Source organism: Brassica napus, chromosome A3, assembly GCF_020379485.1.
Source record: "Brassica napus cultivar Da-Ae chromosome A3, Da-Ae, whole genome shotgun sequence".
Lineage (NCBI taxonomy): Eukaryota > Viridiplantae > Streptophyta > Magnoliopsida > Brassicales > Brassicaceae > Brassica > Brassica napus.
Window position 1 is genome coordinate 15,654,377 of NC_063436.1, and position 14,734 is coordinate 15,669,110.

The 14,734-nt window shown below is 37.5% G+C and overlaps 2 protein-coding genes and 2 non-coding genes across 5 annotated transcripts; 1 reads left to right on the forward strand and 3 right to left on the reverse strand.

The window, feature by feature from the left end:
- Positions 1-5,429: 5,429 nt before the first annotated feature.
- On the reverse strand, positions 5,430-7,918 carry LOC125606981 (nuclear transcription factor Y subunit A-2-like). 2 transcript variants are annotated; one of them, XM_048776289.1, is made up of 6 exons: positions 7,803-7,918; positions 7,649-7,687; positions 7,041-7,323; positions 6,677-6,771; positions 6,313-6,531; positions 5,430-6,242 (listed from the first exon to the last, which is right to left on the reverse strand). In XM_048776289.1, exons 3-6 carry the CDS (start codon positions 7,243-7,245, stop codon positions 5,916-5,918), a joined length of 846 nt encoding a protein of 281 aa, XP_048632246.1. In that variant the 5' UTR covers positions 7,246-7,323; positions 7,649-7,687; positions 7,803-7,918; the 3' UTR covers positions 5,430-5,915. The 2 variants fall into 2 exon arrangements, with proteins under 2 accessions (XP_048632246.1, XP_048632247.1); XM_048776290.1 differs by having other exon boundaries at positions 7,649-7,845.
- Positions 7,919-10,737: 2,819 nt separating this feature from the next.
- LOC125607670 lies at positions 10,738-10,899 on the forward strand. Its single transcript, XR_007338745.1, has one exon. It is a non-coding gene; the product is annotated as a U1 spliceosomal RNA (small nuclear RNA).
- LOC111214438 lies at positions 10,761-13,925 on the reverse strand (the record flags this gene model as incomplete). Its single annotated transcript, XM_022717306.2, has 4 exons — positions 10,761-12,733; positions 12,921-13,141; positions 13,225-13,334; positions 13,440-13,925. Coding segments are annotated over 4 exons (1,251 nt in total), but the record flags the coding sequence as incomplete, so codon positions are not given.
- TRNAP-CGG lies at positions 11,803-11,874 on the reverse strand. Its single transcript has one exon. It is a non-coding gene; the product is annotated as a tRNA-Pro (tRNA).
- Positions 13,926-14,734: the final 809 nt, after the last annotated feature.

The following is a 14,734-nucleotide window of genomic DNA, read 5'->3' on the forward strand; positions in this document are numbered from 1 at the left end:
CTAGTAGACAGACTTTTAATTTCTCCAGCCATTTTTAAAAGCAATCATGCTTTTATTTTTAAAATTGAATCCAAAGCCAAAACATTAAAATAGGAAATATGTTAATTTTAAAAAGCATTTTCTCTAGAACTTTTATTTAGTGCTCTGAAAAAAATTCTACAGCAAAATAAATTAAAGCCAAAATTAAAAATTTAAAACCTAAAGTTTAGAGCAAAATAGAAAGCTACAGTTTCAACCAATCAAACCCATATTTAAAGTTTGGGGTGAATTCTAATAGCCAGTTGGGCTTAACGAAGACGGCCCATGTGGATGGAAGAAGTGCGAAGCCCAATATCTCTGTTTCAAAACCCTCAACGGTCAAGTCGTCAATGGTCAATGTTCTGAAGAGAGACCTTTGTACGACGGTTCCAGCTCACGCCATCAACATGTCTAACAGATTTGGCTGTCTAACCTCATTAGCTGTCACATGCTGACAAGCAAGAGGATAAGATCTACTTTTGTGTATAAGTAGAGGTAGTGATGTAACGATGAGATCAAGTTGAATAACAGTAAAGTTCAAGTTATCCTCTTCACGTTCTGTCTCTGTTTCTCTGTTCTTTATGGTATCAGAGCATGGAAGACAATGATCCAATCTCGTCTCCTTCGCTCAGTATCTCTCACTGTGTTACTCTCAAGCTTTCTTCCACAAACTACCTTTTGTGGAAAACTCAGTTTGAGTCATTTCTTTCGAGTCAATCTCTACTAGGGTTTCTCGATGGAAGCTCTGTTCGTCCTACACCCACCACCACGGTCCAGAATGGAGATGTTGTCGTAGAGCAAGCTAATCCGGAGTTCACGAAGTGGGTTAGAAAGGATCAGCTGGTTATGGCTTGGCTCTTTGGCTCGTTGACTGAAGATGCGCTTCGCTCTGTGTATGGTCTTCACTCGGCACAGGAGGTGTGGATGAGTCTGGCGAAAAAGTACAACAGGGTTTCTGCAACGAGAAAGCTGGATCTGCAGCGAAAGCTCCAAGGTATGTCTAAAGGTAACAAAACCATGTCAGCATATCTAGGAGAAGTCAAAAACGTCTGTGACCAGTTAGATTCAATAGGATGTCCTCTGTCGGAACAAGAGGTTATCTATGGTGCTTTAGGAGGTCTTGGTAAAGAGTATGAGTCTATTTGTACGGTGATAGAGCATTCAATGGACACAGCATCTGAAATGAGCTTTGAAGATGCAGTTTTTAAACTTACAAACTTTGATGACAAGCTTCAAGTTTACAACAAGTCAACTGAGACAAGTCCTCACTTGGCTTTCACTGCGGGTCGTGGATACTATTCAAACCGTGGTCGTGGACAGAGTGCACGAGGAGGCTATCGTGGAAGAGGAGCTCAGTCTTACTCCACCAGAGGAAGAGGTTTTCAACAGCAGTTTACTGGTGGCTCAAGTGGCAACACAAGACCTACTTGTCAGATATGTGGTCGCTATGGACATTCCGCTGCTCGTTGCTACAATCGATTTGATCAAGAATACGACAGTCAGGAGACCCTTCACAATGCTCTAGCTACGGTTAGATTGTCTGATCAGGAACAGCGGTCAGGACAAGAATGGTTTCCCGACTCTGCAGCATCTGCTCACATTACAAATGATCAGTCTCAGCTTCAGTCGTCTGCGCCTTATATCGGTAATGATCAGGTCATTGTAGGAAATGGAGATTATCTGCCGATCACTCATGTTGGTTCAGTAGCTATTCAGACACCTCAAGGTACTCTATCACTCAGAGATGTGTTGGTTTGTCCCACTATAACAAAGTCTTTACTCTCTGTCTCTAAACTCACTAAAGATTTTCCATGTGAGTTTACATTTGACTCTGAATCTGTGTGTGTCAAGGACAAGGAAACCAAACGAGTGATAGCTCAAGGAAGAAGGCATAAAGATCTTTATATGTTGAAGGACATGCGGTTTAAGGCTTTCTACTCTTCAAGGCAGCAAGTCACAAGTGATGGGGTGTGGCATCAAAGGCTGGGTCACCCTCACAAAGATGTTCTTCAATTTCTGGCCAAGAATAAATCTATAGTTCTGAATAAGAAAGACAGTTATTTGTTTTGTGATTCGTGTCAACTAGGAAAGAGTTGCAGACTTCCTTTTGTAGCTTCTGAAACTGTTACAACAAAACCTTTAGAGAGGATTCACTGTGATCTTTGGGGTCCAAGTCCTGTAGTCTCTTCTCAAGGATTCAAATATTATGCAATTTTCGTTGATAACCATTCAAGATTCACATGGTTCTATCCACTCAAGTTGAAATCTGACTTCTTTTCGGTCTTCACTCGGTTTCAAACTCTAGTGGAAAATCAATTTCAGCTAAAGATCAAACAGTTTCAGTCAGATGGTGGAGGGGAGTTCATCAGTGGTCAGTTGTTGTCTCATCTTGCTAGTTGTGGGATCAAGCATCTAGTGTCGTGTCCACACACTCCACAACAAAACGGCTTGTCAGAACGGAAGCACAGGCATATTACAGAGTTGGGCCTGACGATGCTCTATCATAGCAAAGTACCTCAGAAACTGTGGCTTGAAGCATTCTTTACAGCAAATTTTCTTGGGAATCTTTTACCGTCGTCAGTTCTTGAGGATAACAAAAGCCCTTATGAACAACTGTATGGGCAGGCTCCTATCTACACTTCGTTGCGTGTGTTTGGGTGCAAATGCTTTCCGTATCTGCGGCCTTACATGAACAATAAACTTGATCCAAAGTCGCTGCCGTGTGTGTTTCTTGGTTACAACGAGAAATATAAAGGTTACAGATGTTATCACCCACCTACAGACAAAGTGTACATCTGTCGTCATGTGTTGTTTGATGAAAGCTCATTCCCTTTTGGTGACTTGTATGGAAAGTATCATGAGCAAACAACATCACCACTGAGAAATGCTTGGATGAAAACAGCGGTGCAGGCTTCTTCAAGTGAAGAGAGCTCAGAAGTGTTGCTGTCAGAAGAAGAATACCCCCCTCCGAAGAAAGCACATCAAGTTCCCACTCCAGTTTCACCACTGGTACAGAGTCCTCAACAACAACATAACGGAGAAGAAGAGCAAGGTTCATCTTCAAGTGACTCGTCTCAAAATGACAGTGAAGAAGAAAGTGTGGAGGAGAACATTCAACCTATAGTGGAGATAGCTCCAGTTCATTCTATGACAACAAGAGCTCGGTCTGGAATCATCAAACCAAACCCGAAATATGCTTTGTTTACGATCAAGATCGGTCCTGTTGAACCACGCTCTGTCAAGGAGGCTCTAAGAGATAAAGAATGGACAGCATCAATGGATTTTGAAATTGAAAACATGAAGGAGACTGAAACTTTTGAGCTTGTTCCTCCGGAGGATGGACAGAATCCAGTTGGATGTGGTTGGATTTACAAAATCAAGTTGAATGCTGATGGTTCGGTGTTGAAGTTAAGATCGCGTCTGGTAGCTAGAGGTAATGAACAAGAAGAGGGAGTAGATTTCCTGGAGACTTTCAGTCCAGTGATCAGAACAGCAACGATAAGAACAATACTTCACGTTGCAGTAACCAAGTCTTGGAAGATTCGTCAGCTTGATGTTCAAAACGCGTTTCTTCATGGAGACTTGAAAGAGAAAGTATATATGTGTCAACCTCCAGGGTACGTTGATCAGGCAAGACCAGACTACGTTTGGCGTCTAAAGAAAGCAATTTATGGACTCAAACAAGCGCCAAGAGCTTGGTTTGACAAATTCAGTTCTTTTCTTCTTGAGTTTGGATTTCAGTGCAGTTTTCCAGATCCATCACTCTTTATCTATCACAAAGGCAATGATGTGATCTACCTGCTTCTGTATGTGGATGATATGATATTGACTGGTAATAACGACACACTGGTTGAGAAGCTTCTTCAACAACTGAATGGGGAGTTCAGAATGAAGGACATGGGTGCTATTCATTATTTTCTTGGTATACAAGTTCATCACACTGAAGAAGGTTTGTTTATGAATCAGTCAAAATATGTTCAAGATATGCTGGTGATTGCTGGAATGGAAGACTGTGCACCAATGCCCACTCCATTGCCTATGAAGCTCGATAATCTCCCGGGTCAAGATGAAGTGTTTTCAGAACCAAGCTATTTCCGCAGTCTTGCAGGTAAGCTGCAATATCTGACTCTTACTAGACCAGATATTCAGTTTTCAGTCAACTACATCTGTCAAAAGATGCATCAACCGAGTGTTTCTGATTTTGCCTTACTAAAGAGAGTGCTGAGGTATGTCAAAGGAACTGCAGAGTTGGGTATCACAATCAAGAAGAGCACGGACTCTACTCTGTTGTGTTACAGTGATAGCGATTGGGCAGGATGCAAGGATACAAGAAGATCAACAGGAGGTTTTTGTACATTTCTTGGAGGAAATATCATCTCTTGGTCTGCAAAGAGACATGACACAGTCTCTAAGTCATCGACGGAAGCAGAGTACCGAACAATGTCAATGGCAGCATCTGAAGTGGCGTGGCTGCAAAATTTGTTGAAGATTATGGGGCTAGAACAAAGAGTTACACCATTGTTGCTCTGTGACAATCTCTCAGCCGTTTGTCTTACAGCAAACCCACGCTTTCACAAACGGACGAAGCACTTTGAGGTTGACTTTCATTATGTGCGTGAGCGAGTGGCAATGAAAAAGCTAGAAGTAAAACACATTCCTGCTGCTCTACAAACGGCTGACGTGTTCACGAAGTCACTGGGTCAAGAACCGTTCTATCGTTTACGAAGCAAACTAAGTGTATCTGTTCCAACTACACTAAGTTTGAGGGGGAGTAATAGCCAGTTGGGCTTAACGAAGACGGCCCATGTGGATGGAAGAAGTGCGAAGCCCAATATCTCTGTTTCAAAACCCTCAACGGTCAAGTCGTCAATGGTCAATGTTCTGAAGAGAGACCTTTGTACGACGGTTCCAGCTCACGCCATCAACATGTCTAACAGATTTGGCTGTCTAACCTCATTAGCTGTCACATGCTGACAAGCAAGAGGATAAGATCTACTTTTGTGTATAAGTAGAGGTAGTGATGTAACGATGAGATCAAGTTGAATAACAGTAAAGTTCAAGTTATCCTCTTCACGTTCTGTCTCTGTTTCTCTGTTCTTTAAATTCGATTCATATTTTTCGGGTTCAGTTCTTATATAAGTAACACATGTAAATCTGGTTGAGCTCGTTTTAAAGCTATCAAATGTGTGATAGGAAGAGTTCATATTATACACTAATTTAATACTTGACATGATCGGATTAATGATCAAATTGTTAAATGTTTAGAACTTTGCATATGAACAACACACGATCAAGTTGAAGATCCTGAGATCTTTGAGCAAGAAAAGAAACTGAGAAAGACAGTAAGACACACAAACTTTTACAACTTCAAGCACATCGAGTAGATTATAATACTCTACGTCTCGACCAAGTTTACAAGAACACACGATCTTTTATTGAAAAGCAGGACTTAAAATATGTTACATAATCCACATAACTAGATGCTCTTACAACAGTTTCAGAAACATACATAAACACACTCACACACACACATTTTTTTAGAAAAGCAGGACTTAAAATATGTTACATAAGCCGCATAACTAGAAGTTCTTACAACAGTTTCAGAAACATACATAAAACACACACAGACAAAGAGAGAGAGAGGAGATAGAGTTAGAACAAGTGGGTTTAGTTGCCAAAACCCATCATTGTTCCAAACTAGTTTCACACTGAGATAAAATGCAAGGCTCCCTTCACCTGAGGGTGAAGAAGCCTTAGAGTAGAGAATGAGCCAAAGATGAGTTGCCAGTTCATAGTCAGATGGAACCAAGAAACAAGAAAAAACTCAAACTGTCCTTTATCAAGACAAAAGAGTTCTCTCTCTCTCTCGGTCTGACTGATGAACTCTGGTCAAAATATCAGGTTTTGAAACTGCAGCAGCCATTATCCATTGCTGCTGCTGTGATCCACTTGCTAGGCATTACCATGCCACCAAGGGGATGAACCGAAGAGCTTAAAAAGTAGTTCATGCTTGTAACTTCTGATCCTAGTCGGTTTGATAAGTTCATGGTCACGTTTTCAGGATGAAGAACGTCTGAATCCTGAGAGTTACTTTGCTGAGGCTGAGTCGGCTTAGTCCCATCAGCTTTCTTTGCATTGTTCTGACTTTTAGTGTTCAAGAACCTCCCACCAGATCCTCTAGGACGGCGCAATGCATGGAGATGGCGTGAATGATACATATATGGCTGTAACATACACTAACATAAGTGCAAAACAAAACACACTAAAACTAGTTTCAATATGTTATAGTTTTACCTTACGGAATTTGCTACTCGGTTTGTTCTGATCAAGAACAGCAGCAGCCTTTGCACGTGACTGGCGTCGCCTGATGATTCCATGGTATTGCTTTGAGTTAACGTAGATGGTTCCATCTTCTGTTTCCATGTTTAGAGGAAGCATTACACTGCTATGAGATCCATAGGGTGAAAGAACTCCATAGTATTGTTGTTCCACACATGGATACTTTGTGTACATCTAAATGACCAAGGAAGAAAACAGCCAAAGAACTATATACTCAGAACAAATTAAATGACATTTGATGATAAGCTACATACTTTTTTTTTGTAACACAATGATAAGCTACATACTTGTAGAAGTTTTTTATGAAGAATAATGTTACCTGTGGCTGAGAAAATCCAAGTTCCAAGTAAGGTGGTTGCATTGAAAAAGCAGATCCATGAGGCTTTGGCACAACTCTTGGACTCTTTACATCACCTAACAGCATAACAAACATGCAATTTATATTGAAAACTTTCTATAAATAGAAACATTTGATGAGCTTTGATCCAAAAAAAACATTTGATGAGCTCAGTATTTGAAGCACACAAGATGACTCCCTTTTAGACTTAGCTCAGTTACATTCACTTCCACAAACCTAGAAGCAGCTAGTTAAACATGTTCTATCAGTATTCCACACAAAGTTCACTATACCATCTATTTGTAGACATCCATAGAGATTAAAGGCAAAGGAAGCTAAGACTTACCAAGTGAGAAAGAAAAGTGAGATGCAGAGTTGCTTTGTTTATTCACACCTTGTTCTATCCCTCCAGCAGATCTGACCTTAACTCCGGCCAATGAATCAGAATCTCCGGCGAGACTCTCCGGAGTCAACGGCTGAGATCCAAAAGCGTTCCACCAAGAAATCTGTGGAGCAGAGGGAAGACCTTCTCTCATAGTTTGCATAGCCATCTCCAAGATCCAATACAAAGAGTAAAGAAAATCAAAAGGAAGTCAAGATTCGATGTTGTCGAGTTGAAATACTAGTTCCTGTGAAAGATAAACATGAACAAAAAGTCAACAAAGTAAAACTCTTTGTTACCCAAATGAGAAACTTTGGGATTTGGGAATTACGCAAAACCACACGAATGACAAAACCCATATGTGAATCATCATCAAGAGACAGACTTGTTATCTAAAGTAAGAACAAACTTAGAGGAACCAATAAAGATAAAGACATAAGAAACTGATAACAAACCAAACACTAGACAGAAGAAGTTGAGTAAGATGCAAGTAAAACCCCAAATTTTGTCAACATCAAACACACCAAAACCTATGTGAATCTAAAAGCAAAAAGAGATTGACGAAAACTTACACACAGGAGTGAGTGAGAGAGAGAGAGAGCTTCAGATTCCTAGGAAGAGGCAAAGAAAAGCCCAATTGTTAGGAGCCATGTCGGTTCCAAATCAAGAAACAGATATTCATTCACCAAGACTTTAATCAAGAGAGAAAGAGAAAGAGAGACTAACCAATATATGAATTACAAGTGTAGATGGCAGCTCTAGTTTCATCCACCAATCACCTTCAGTTTTTATGCTACTATGTTTCTGTCTTGTTTTCTTCTATAAATATAAAAATTAATAAACCAATATCACTAGTTAATTTTATATTAAAAAATCTTCTAACTTAATATTGATATCAAACCATGGTTCACCCAATTCAACATGATCCAATCCATAATTAGCGATCCAATCCAAAATTAGCTCATCGATCATTGCTCAAACATTCTAAATTGATGTTTAAAATAATATTTTTGAAGAAACATATTAAAAACAAAATTTCACAGCAAAAATTAAAAATATTTTAAGTAATATAAAAGAAATAGATTAATCTTTTTGTAGGTAATTGGTTTTACTTAATAAGTCGATCTAACAAAGTAATTTCTTCTACTCTTTTCTAACTGTAGCGTTGGCTTGACCTGCTTTCTTCAAAAGCTACAATGATCCCACTTAAAACTACTTTCCATCCATTAAGCAGAGTAGTGCTAGGGTTGTCAACTGCATCGTTTATTTACTTATTATAATTGTGGTCCTTGTAAGCTTTTTAATATTAAATTTTGTATATGCGTCATATGCATAAAAGAATAGGATCACCACTCAAAATGAAAATAAAATAAATAAAGCAAGCAGTCTGACAACTTCAACAATAATGTGCCAACATTTGCTATTATAAGCTTATGACTCATTCCCTATCAATTATAATATAGAGTCTACGGCTCTTAATCCTTGTATAATTCTGTAAATAGACCAAACACATACGTATGAATAGATTTGACGACACTTGTTGAGATGTTGTTATTCTTAACTAGGTTTTCAAGTGGTTTTCTTTACAGATTGTCCTTTTGTTTCCTCTTTTGTTATGTTTCTTTAAGTAGTTCAAGATCTTTTGTGAACATGAAGGCACACGTGTGTATAACCTCTATAGATATATAGTTCTAGAGAAATTAACATAGTGTATATATTTGTAAGAGGTTAATGTTTTTTTGGGACTTTCATTTGGTAGATTATGAATTACTCTTCTTATGTTAATTGACAATTGGCATTGTTTAAAATGCTAAAGATAGTGCAAGTCTTAGATATAGCTATTTTCTTTTTATGTAAACACACAAAGCTTAGCATGCAAATGTAAACCGTAAATGCAAAAAGGAAAGTAACGTTAAAAATATAAGAAGATACTACAACTGAATATGATATAAACGAAATAAAGATTATATAGACATACAATATAGTTTAGTTGGTTAGGTTTAATTAGTGTTTGGTTTTGTTTATATGTACTTCTGTACGTGGAGCTTAAGCTTATTCCACTACCATCTCTCTCTCTTCGCTAACACATTAATCATTTGAATTGTGAACTTGTTAATTAACTTCTACTATCTTTTAACAAAAATATCTACTTTCATTATGTAGAAGCTCATTTCAAATCTAGTTTTAACTTGCAATTATTCTATCTTAAAGATATGGACCACAACCACAACTTTTTGTTTGGATTAGTGATCTACCATTTAAGTGCACTTGATAGAGGAAGAGTGCGTAAATAGCTCATTTCAAATCGTTTATACTTCTAAATTCAATTACTATATGTATAGATTTTTTCAATATTGGTAAAGGAACCGCAGTATAATTTTACCGTATTCAAACATAAATTTTACCTTTAGAGACGAATTAATATATATCTCATTTTCTAAACATATATTCATCCTATTCTCTTATACGATTTATTTATTTTAAGTCACATGACGGCTCCACTTTTTTCATAAACTTCCAAAAAACTACGGAATGACTAATCACCAACTATATATTTTAATAAATATTCTTTATTCCAAAATAAAATAAGAGATTTAAAATATGGGACATTGGCTATCAAACTTTTTAATACGCATATTATATGAGGTAGATCTGCATATGCGTTCCACTTGAATGCACGAACTAAGTACAACGAAGTGGAAGTCTAGTGTATACGTTTACGGTAGTGAATGAACTAAAAGAACATTACTTTTAGGTCTTTTTTCTTACTTTAGGTTTTGATCGTTTTGGCCAAGAAAAATAATCCCACTTTCGTTTTTATCCTGTTTATAAATTATTAAACTAATACAATTAGTCTTCCGCATTATATACTATTTTGTTGGACATGCAATCCACATCATTGGGGGAATTAATACCCTTATAATGTACTTTAACTAATGTTTTAAAAAACTTTAGATTTGTTCACGATCTTAATTTGTAGAAAAACCGGTGAAAGAAAACGTTTGCACTTGTTAGTATCATAGCAAATGCCAAATCAATTATAAAGTTTGAATAGTTGAATCCGTGAGACACTCGTTTCTAGCTTATCTTTCCACTCAAACTCAAACAATTTAAAAGTCGTTCTCTAAATAACTTCGTAGTTGTTTCAAAAAAATAAAAATAAAAATAACTTCCTAGTTAGTTGAATTTCAACCTACATATATATTTATAACTTAGAGATCTACAAAACTCATGAACCATGCGGATTATTGCTTTAAACCTACATATTACATAACTCATGAACCATGTCGATCACATAATTTTAAAGGTGTTCTTGTTTAATCTCTAGGTTAGCTATGGCTTTAGCCAACACTATTAAATTTAAATAATTTAAGTCGGTCAAATTCGGAAAATGATGACATTTTATAACAAATTGATTTTGGGCCACTAAGACACCCACCCAGCCCACTATAGAACGTAAACAAGTAAAGAAAGGCCTTACTGTTTCGCTTTTTTAGTTAGCCCGTCAGACAAGAGGAGCAATAAAACGGCACACGATGCTTCTTAAGAAAATTAGAACAGCGGAGAGTGTGAAACTCAAACAAAGTCCCACATCGCTTACGGGAAAAGAAGGACCCTTGAGAAGCTCACTATAAATTGGACACTCGTGTGTTCCAGCAAATTACTTACCTGGACGGGGTCAACTCGTGATCAAGAAGACGAGTGGCCTAGGCTAGTGACTTCCATTGCACTTAGGAAGGGCGCTTAGCTTAAAGTCTTCCCAAGTGGAAGAGCTTACGTCATTATTTGTGGCAGAGGGGGTTTGCGTCCGCGCAGCCCCCACCAATAATTTCAGTGTATAGCTTTTTTGTATAGAACTAAGAGAGACATAAAAGCTACTAGTGTGAGTTGATAAATAACATTTGTTTTGACGTAAGTTGTTGTCTGAAGCAGAACAATGTTTCTACTGGATTATCAAGAGAGCAGTAGTTATTAAATGCTGTTAAAGCTGAAACCTTCCTCCTATGTAACTGTAGAGGAACAATAACAGTGGAGTTGCCACCAGATTGGGTTGATGTCTCTGAGGAGATTTCAGTGAACATTCAGCGTGCAAGGGGCTTAACACTCTTAATTGTGTTCCAGCGTCTAAGTCACTTACTCCAGAAATACAATAATTTAAAAGCAAAAAACTTCTCGTAATAGGGTACGATAGTTGATCGATTTGACAATAGCATCCATAACGTTTCTAGTACAGTTGAAGATGGGACTCAAACAGCTGCAAAAGGTAAACCTAAAATTGTTTAAGACCAGAATATATAACCCTCTCTCTCAACGTTTCATGACTCGCTTTGTGAATCTCCATAGGCAGAACGTACAAAAGGTAAACCTAAAATTGTTCTTGTCATTATCTGCTTCATCATGCTAGTGCTCTTAATCTTAAAGGAGATTTTCTTGTGACCCAGGAAAAGGGGTTGTGTCTGAATTAGTTAAATAATGATCTTCTCTTGTGTTTCTAATTACCTGGTGGTCTTCTAGAAGGAATCTTCATCTGGTCTAGTTTCACAGTATTCAACATGATTAGAAACATTCCCTGAGTATCTCTCAAATGGAAAATAGTAAAAGAAATTGTGTATACTTCGTTCTGGTGATGTGAGGGAAAACAAGATAGGGCGTGGAGTTGTGTTCATCATGTAGAAACAGAAAGGTGTCTCTGTGACAGTTTGGAGGGACTAAAATTTTATTGTGTGGGGTGTTCCGAGAATCGAACTCGGGACCTCTCGCACCCGAAGCGAGAATCATACCACTAGACCAAACACCCTAGACTGATAGTACATAGCGTTAGAAGAAAAAGATATTATCTTCTTTGTAATCCTCTAAAACACAAGCAAAAACCTGTAATCCACATTGGTATATCTGCTAATGATATTTGTCTCCCACAGGCCGGTTAAAAATTCATCACACTACTTTTTTTTGGGGGCAAAATTCAGCAAACTACTTAAATCACATAAATGAGGAAAACCGTACGTATAGTGCCTCTTCAATATAATAAATCAATGATCGGCAAATAAGAATTTTAGAAGTTAGGGTTCTAATTTGTACCAAATGCAGTTTTGAAGTTACACACTTTCTGCAATACAAGACCCCAAGAGAAATTTGAAAAAAAAAACACAAGAGTTATATGGAAGATGTAGCAGAGAAAGACAAAGCTAGACCTTTAGTGGTATACATACTTGTACCAACAAATCAGTGAGGCATTAAACCATTGTTGATGAGGCATGTGTCACAATTACATATGCTGTTGGTCTGAAAGTTACCATCAGGAGTTATGTGCTCCATGCTCTGTGTATCTCCTCCTTGAGCTAAGCAGTCTTGTAGATGCGGTTCCATCTGAAACATCATGTAGCTAGCTTGTGTCTCACGTAATGCTTGTTCATACGCTTGATTTCCACGTAACTCCATTGTGTTTCTCGTTTGGTCTTGGATCATCGGATTGTTAAATTGTGTCCCACTAAAGTACCTTCCCCCGATCAACTGATAGGATGGTTGGATAACTTGCGTCCCAGGGAAGTCAACGTCTTGAACAAATGAGTTCATTTGTCTCCCATCATTAGGGAAGAACTGATCAGTTGGTACGTTAAAGTTTACGTTTACATCAGGCTCAGGCACCTGACCAAATACTATAAAAATAATTGGTTATTTAAGTTATTTTAATACATATACTAACATATGAAATGATTTAGGACCAGGTATCTTAAAAAAAACAATTTAAGGGCATGCAACCTATGTATAATAGATCTTTAAAATTTTGGGGCCAATACGAATGTTTAAACTGGCTATGCCCATAAAAGGTTCAGAGTTAAGTACCTGGAACTGTTTGATAGTGTCCGTAGTGAGACAAGGTGATGGCAGCATTGTTGTTGCTGTCTCCAAAGCCGTCGTTGCTGTCTCCGAAGCCAAAATCGAAGTAAAGAGACTGTAGAGTTGGGAAACTGACTTTAGCCAGTTTTGACCAGAAGCTATCTCCGGACACAAGCTTGTCCAATGTTTTTTGCAAATCTCCAGGGAAAAAATGAAGTGTATGTCTCCTGTTATACATAAATGCGAGGCTTTTAATCTCTTTCATTGAAAATAAAACTAAGAAGGAGGGATCAAAGATAGATAATGAAACCTGTATATAGAAGCAGACTGATTTAGGGTAAAATCTGGACAGATCTTCCACAGAGTGTGTTTTCCCCGCTGTGGATTAGTCTCTATGAAGAACGTTGGACGTTTTCCCAACTGAATAAAAAAATCTCACAATCATTAATTAGGCTCAATATTTGCAATAAAATGTGTTAACATATGATATACATGCATATATATATAAGAATTATTGTATAATACCTCGACTTCTAGTATTCCAGCTCCATCATTTGAATTATATGTTGCTCTGAAAGACAAGACATCAGACCATTGGCTCTCAATCTTTCTCTTCAGCCTCTCCACTTGTGTTCCTGTTTCTACATCGTCTAGAATCTCCCAAATAATTCTCTTCTTTGCAAAATAGAATTTCGCCTTAATATCATCCGGGTAGACCCGCGTGTGAGTCCATTGACCAATTGTGATCTTGTAGATTTGAGAATCCACAGCCTTTAGTTTTTCATGGTTTTTAGGAGTCTCAGAAGGTGTTAAGGTCTTTGGGTGCTCTGTGGTGTAATGAAAGTTTTGTTGATGAGGACTTGAGTAGTCTTGTTGCAGTTCGATCTCAATCAAGGCAATCAATTCCGGAGTTGGTGTAAAAAGCAAGTTTAGAGGTGGAAATAGACCCTGAAAAAACAAATTAGAGATTATATCATAAATAGATGTAAGATTTTGGTCGTAGGTTTGCAATTTTTAGTTATTAACTTGTAAATATTAAGTCAAAATATATACTCTGGAGATTTTGATTTTTTTTTACAACCAAAAAGAATGAAAAAGTAGGAAAGATAAAATCAAAGTTCTAGAAAATCATTATAAATCTAGAATATCTTTATAAATCATATGATTGGAAGATATTGTTTTTAGAAATAATATGGATTGTGGAAAACTCCTAAATCACTTGCCAATCAACCTTCTAAACATAAGAAATCTAACTACGTGTTTCACAAATAAAAAAGACAAGTACCTAATATTACAAATTTTAAGTTATTGTAAGGGAGTTTCTTCAAAGAAGAAATAGTTTTGTTGTTAGTAAATATAAATTATATGTAAAACCAATAACCTTAGATTATAGAACAATTTTTATAACAACTTGAAACCTAAATCCTAATTGTTCTAATTGTTCTAGAATAGTGCAAAGCTTAAACTATTTGAAAACATTACCAACAAAAAAAAAATGAAGCAGAACAAAGAACAGAGTAGGAGATATAACAAATAATGAAACAGAGTAGGAGATTTTCCATCCTTATACCCAGAAGATTTTAAGCTGCTCATTTCAAATTATTCCCTCTTTGGGAATATCTGGTGGATATTAGGAGCTCTTGACGGTTTACACGCCGGGTTCTTCCCCCGACCCGTGGTCGGCGGGACCGTTGCTCACCTCCACCGCCACCGGCGACACCTCAGAAGGATGGAACCACCCAATATAAGTTGATAATCTATAGAACCCTCTCTCTACCTCAAGTCCCTCAGTGAGAAGATCCGTTCTCTACTTAGCACGT

What these genes read in the sequence shown, in the direction of transcription:
- LOC125606981 (XM_048776289.1), bottom strand. Translation starts at nt 7,245, where the DNA reads ATGGCTATGCAAACTATGAGAGAAGGTCTTCCCTCTGCTCCACAGATT. An exon ending in TCACTTTTCTTTCTCACTTG is followed by an intron (nt 6,772 to 7,040) that starts GTAAGTCTTAGC and finishes TTATGCTGTTAG; the next exon opens with GTGATGTAAAGAGTCCAAGA. An exon ending in CGAGTAGCAAATTCCGTAAG is followed by an intron (nt 6,243 to 6,312) that starts GTAAAACTATAA and finishes TGTATGTTACAG; the next exon opens with CCATATATGTATCATTCACG.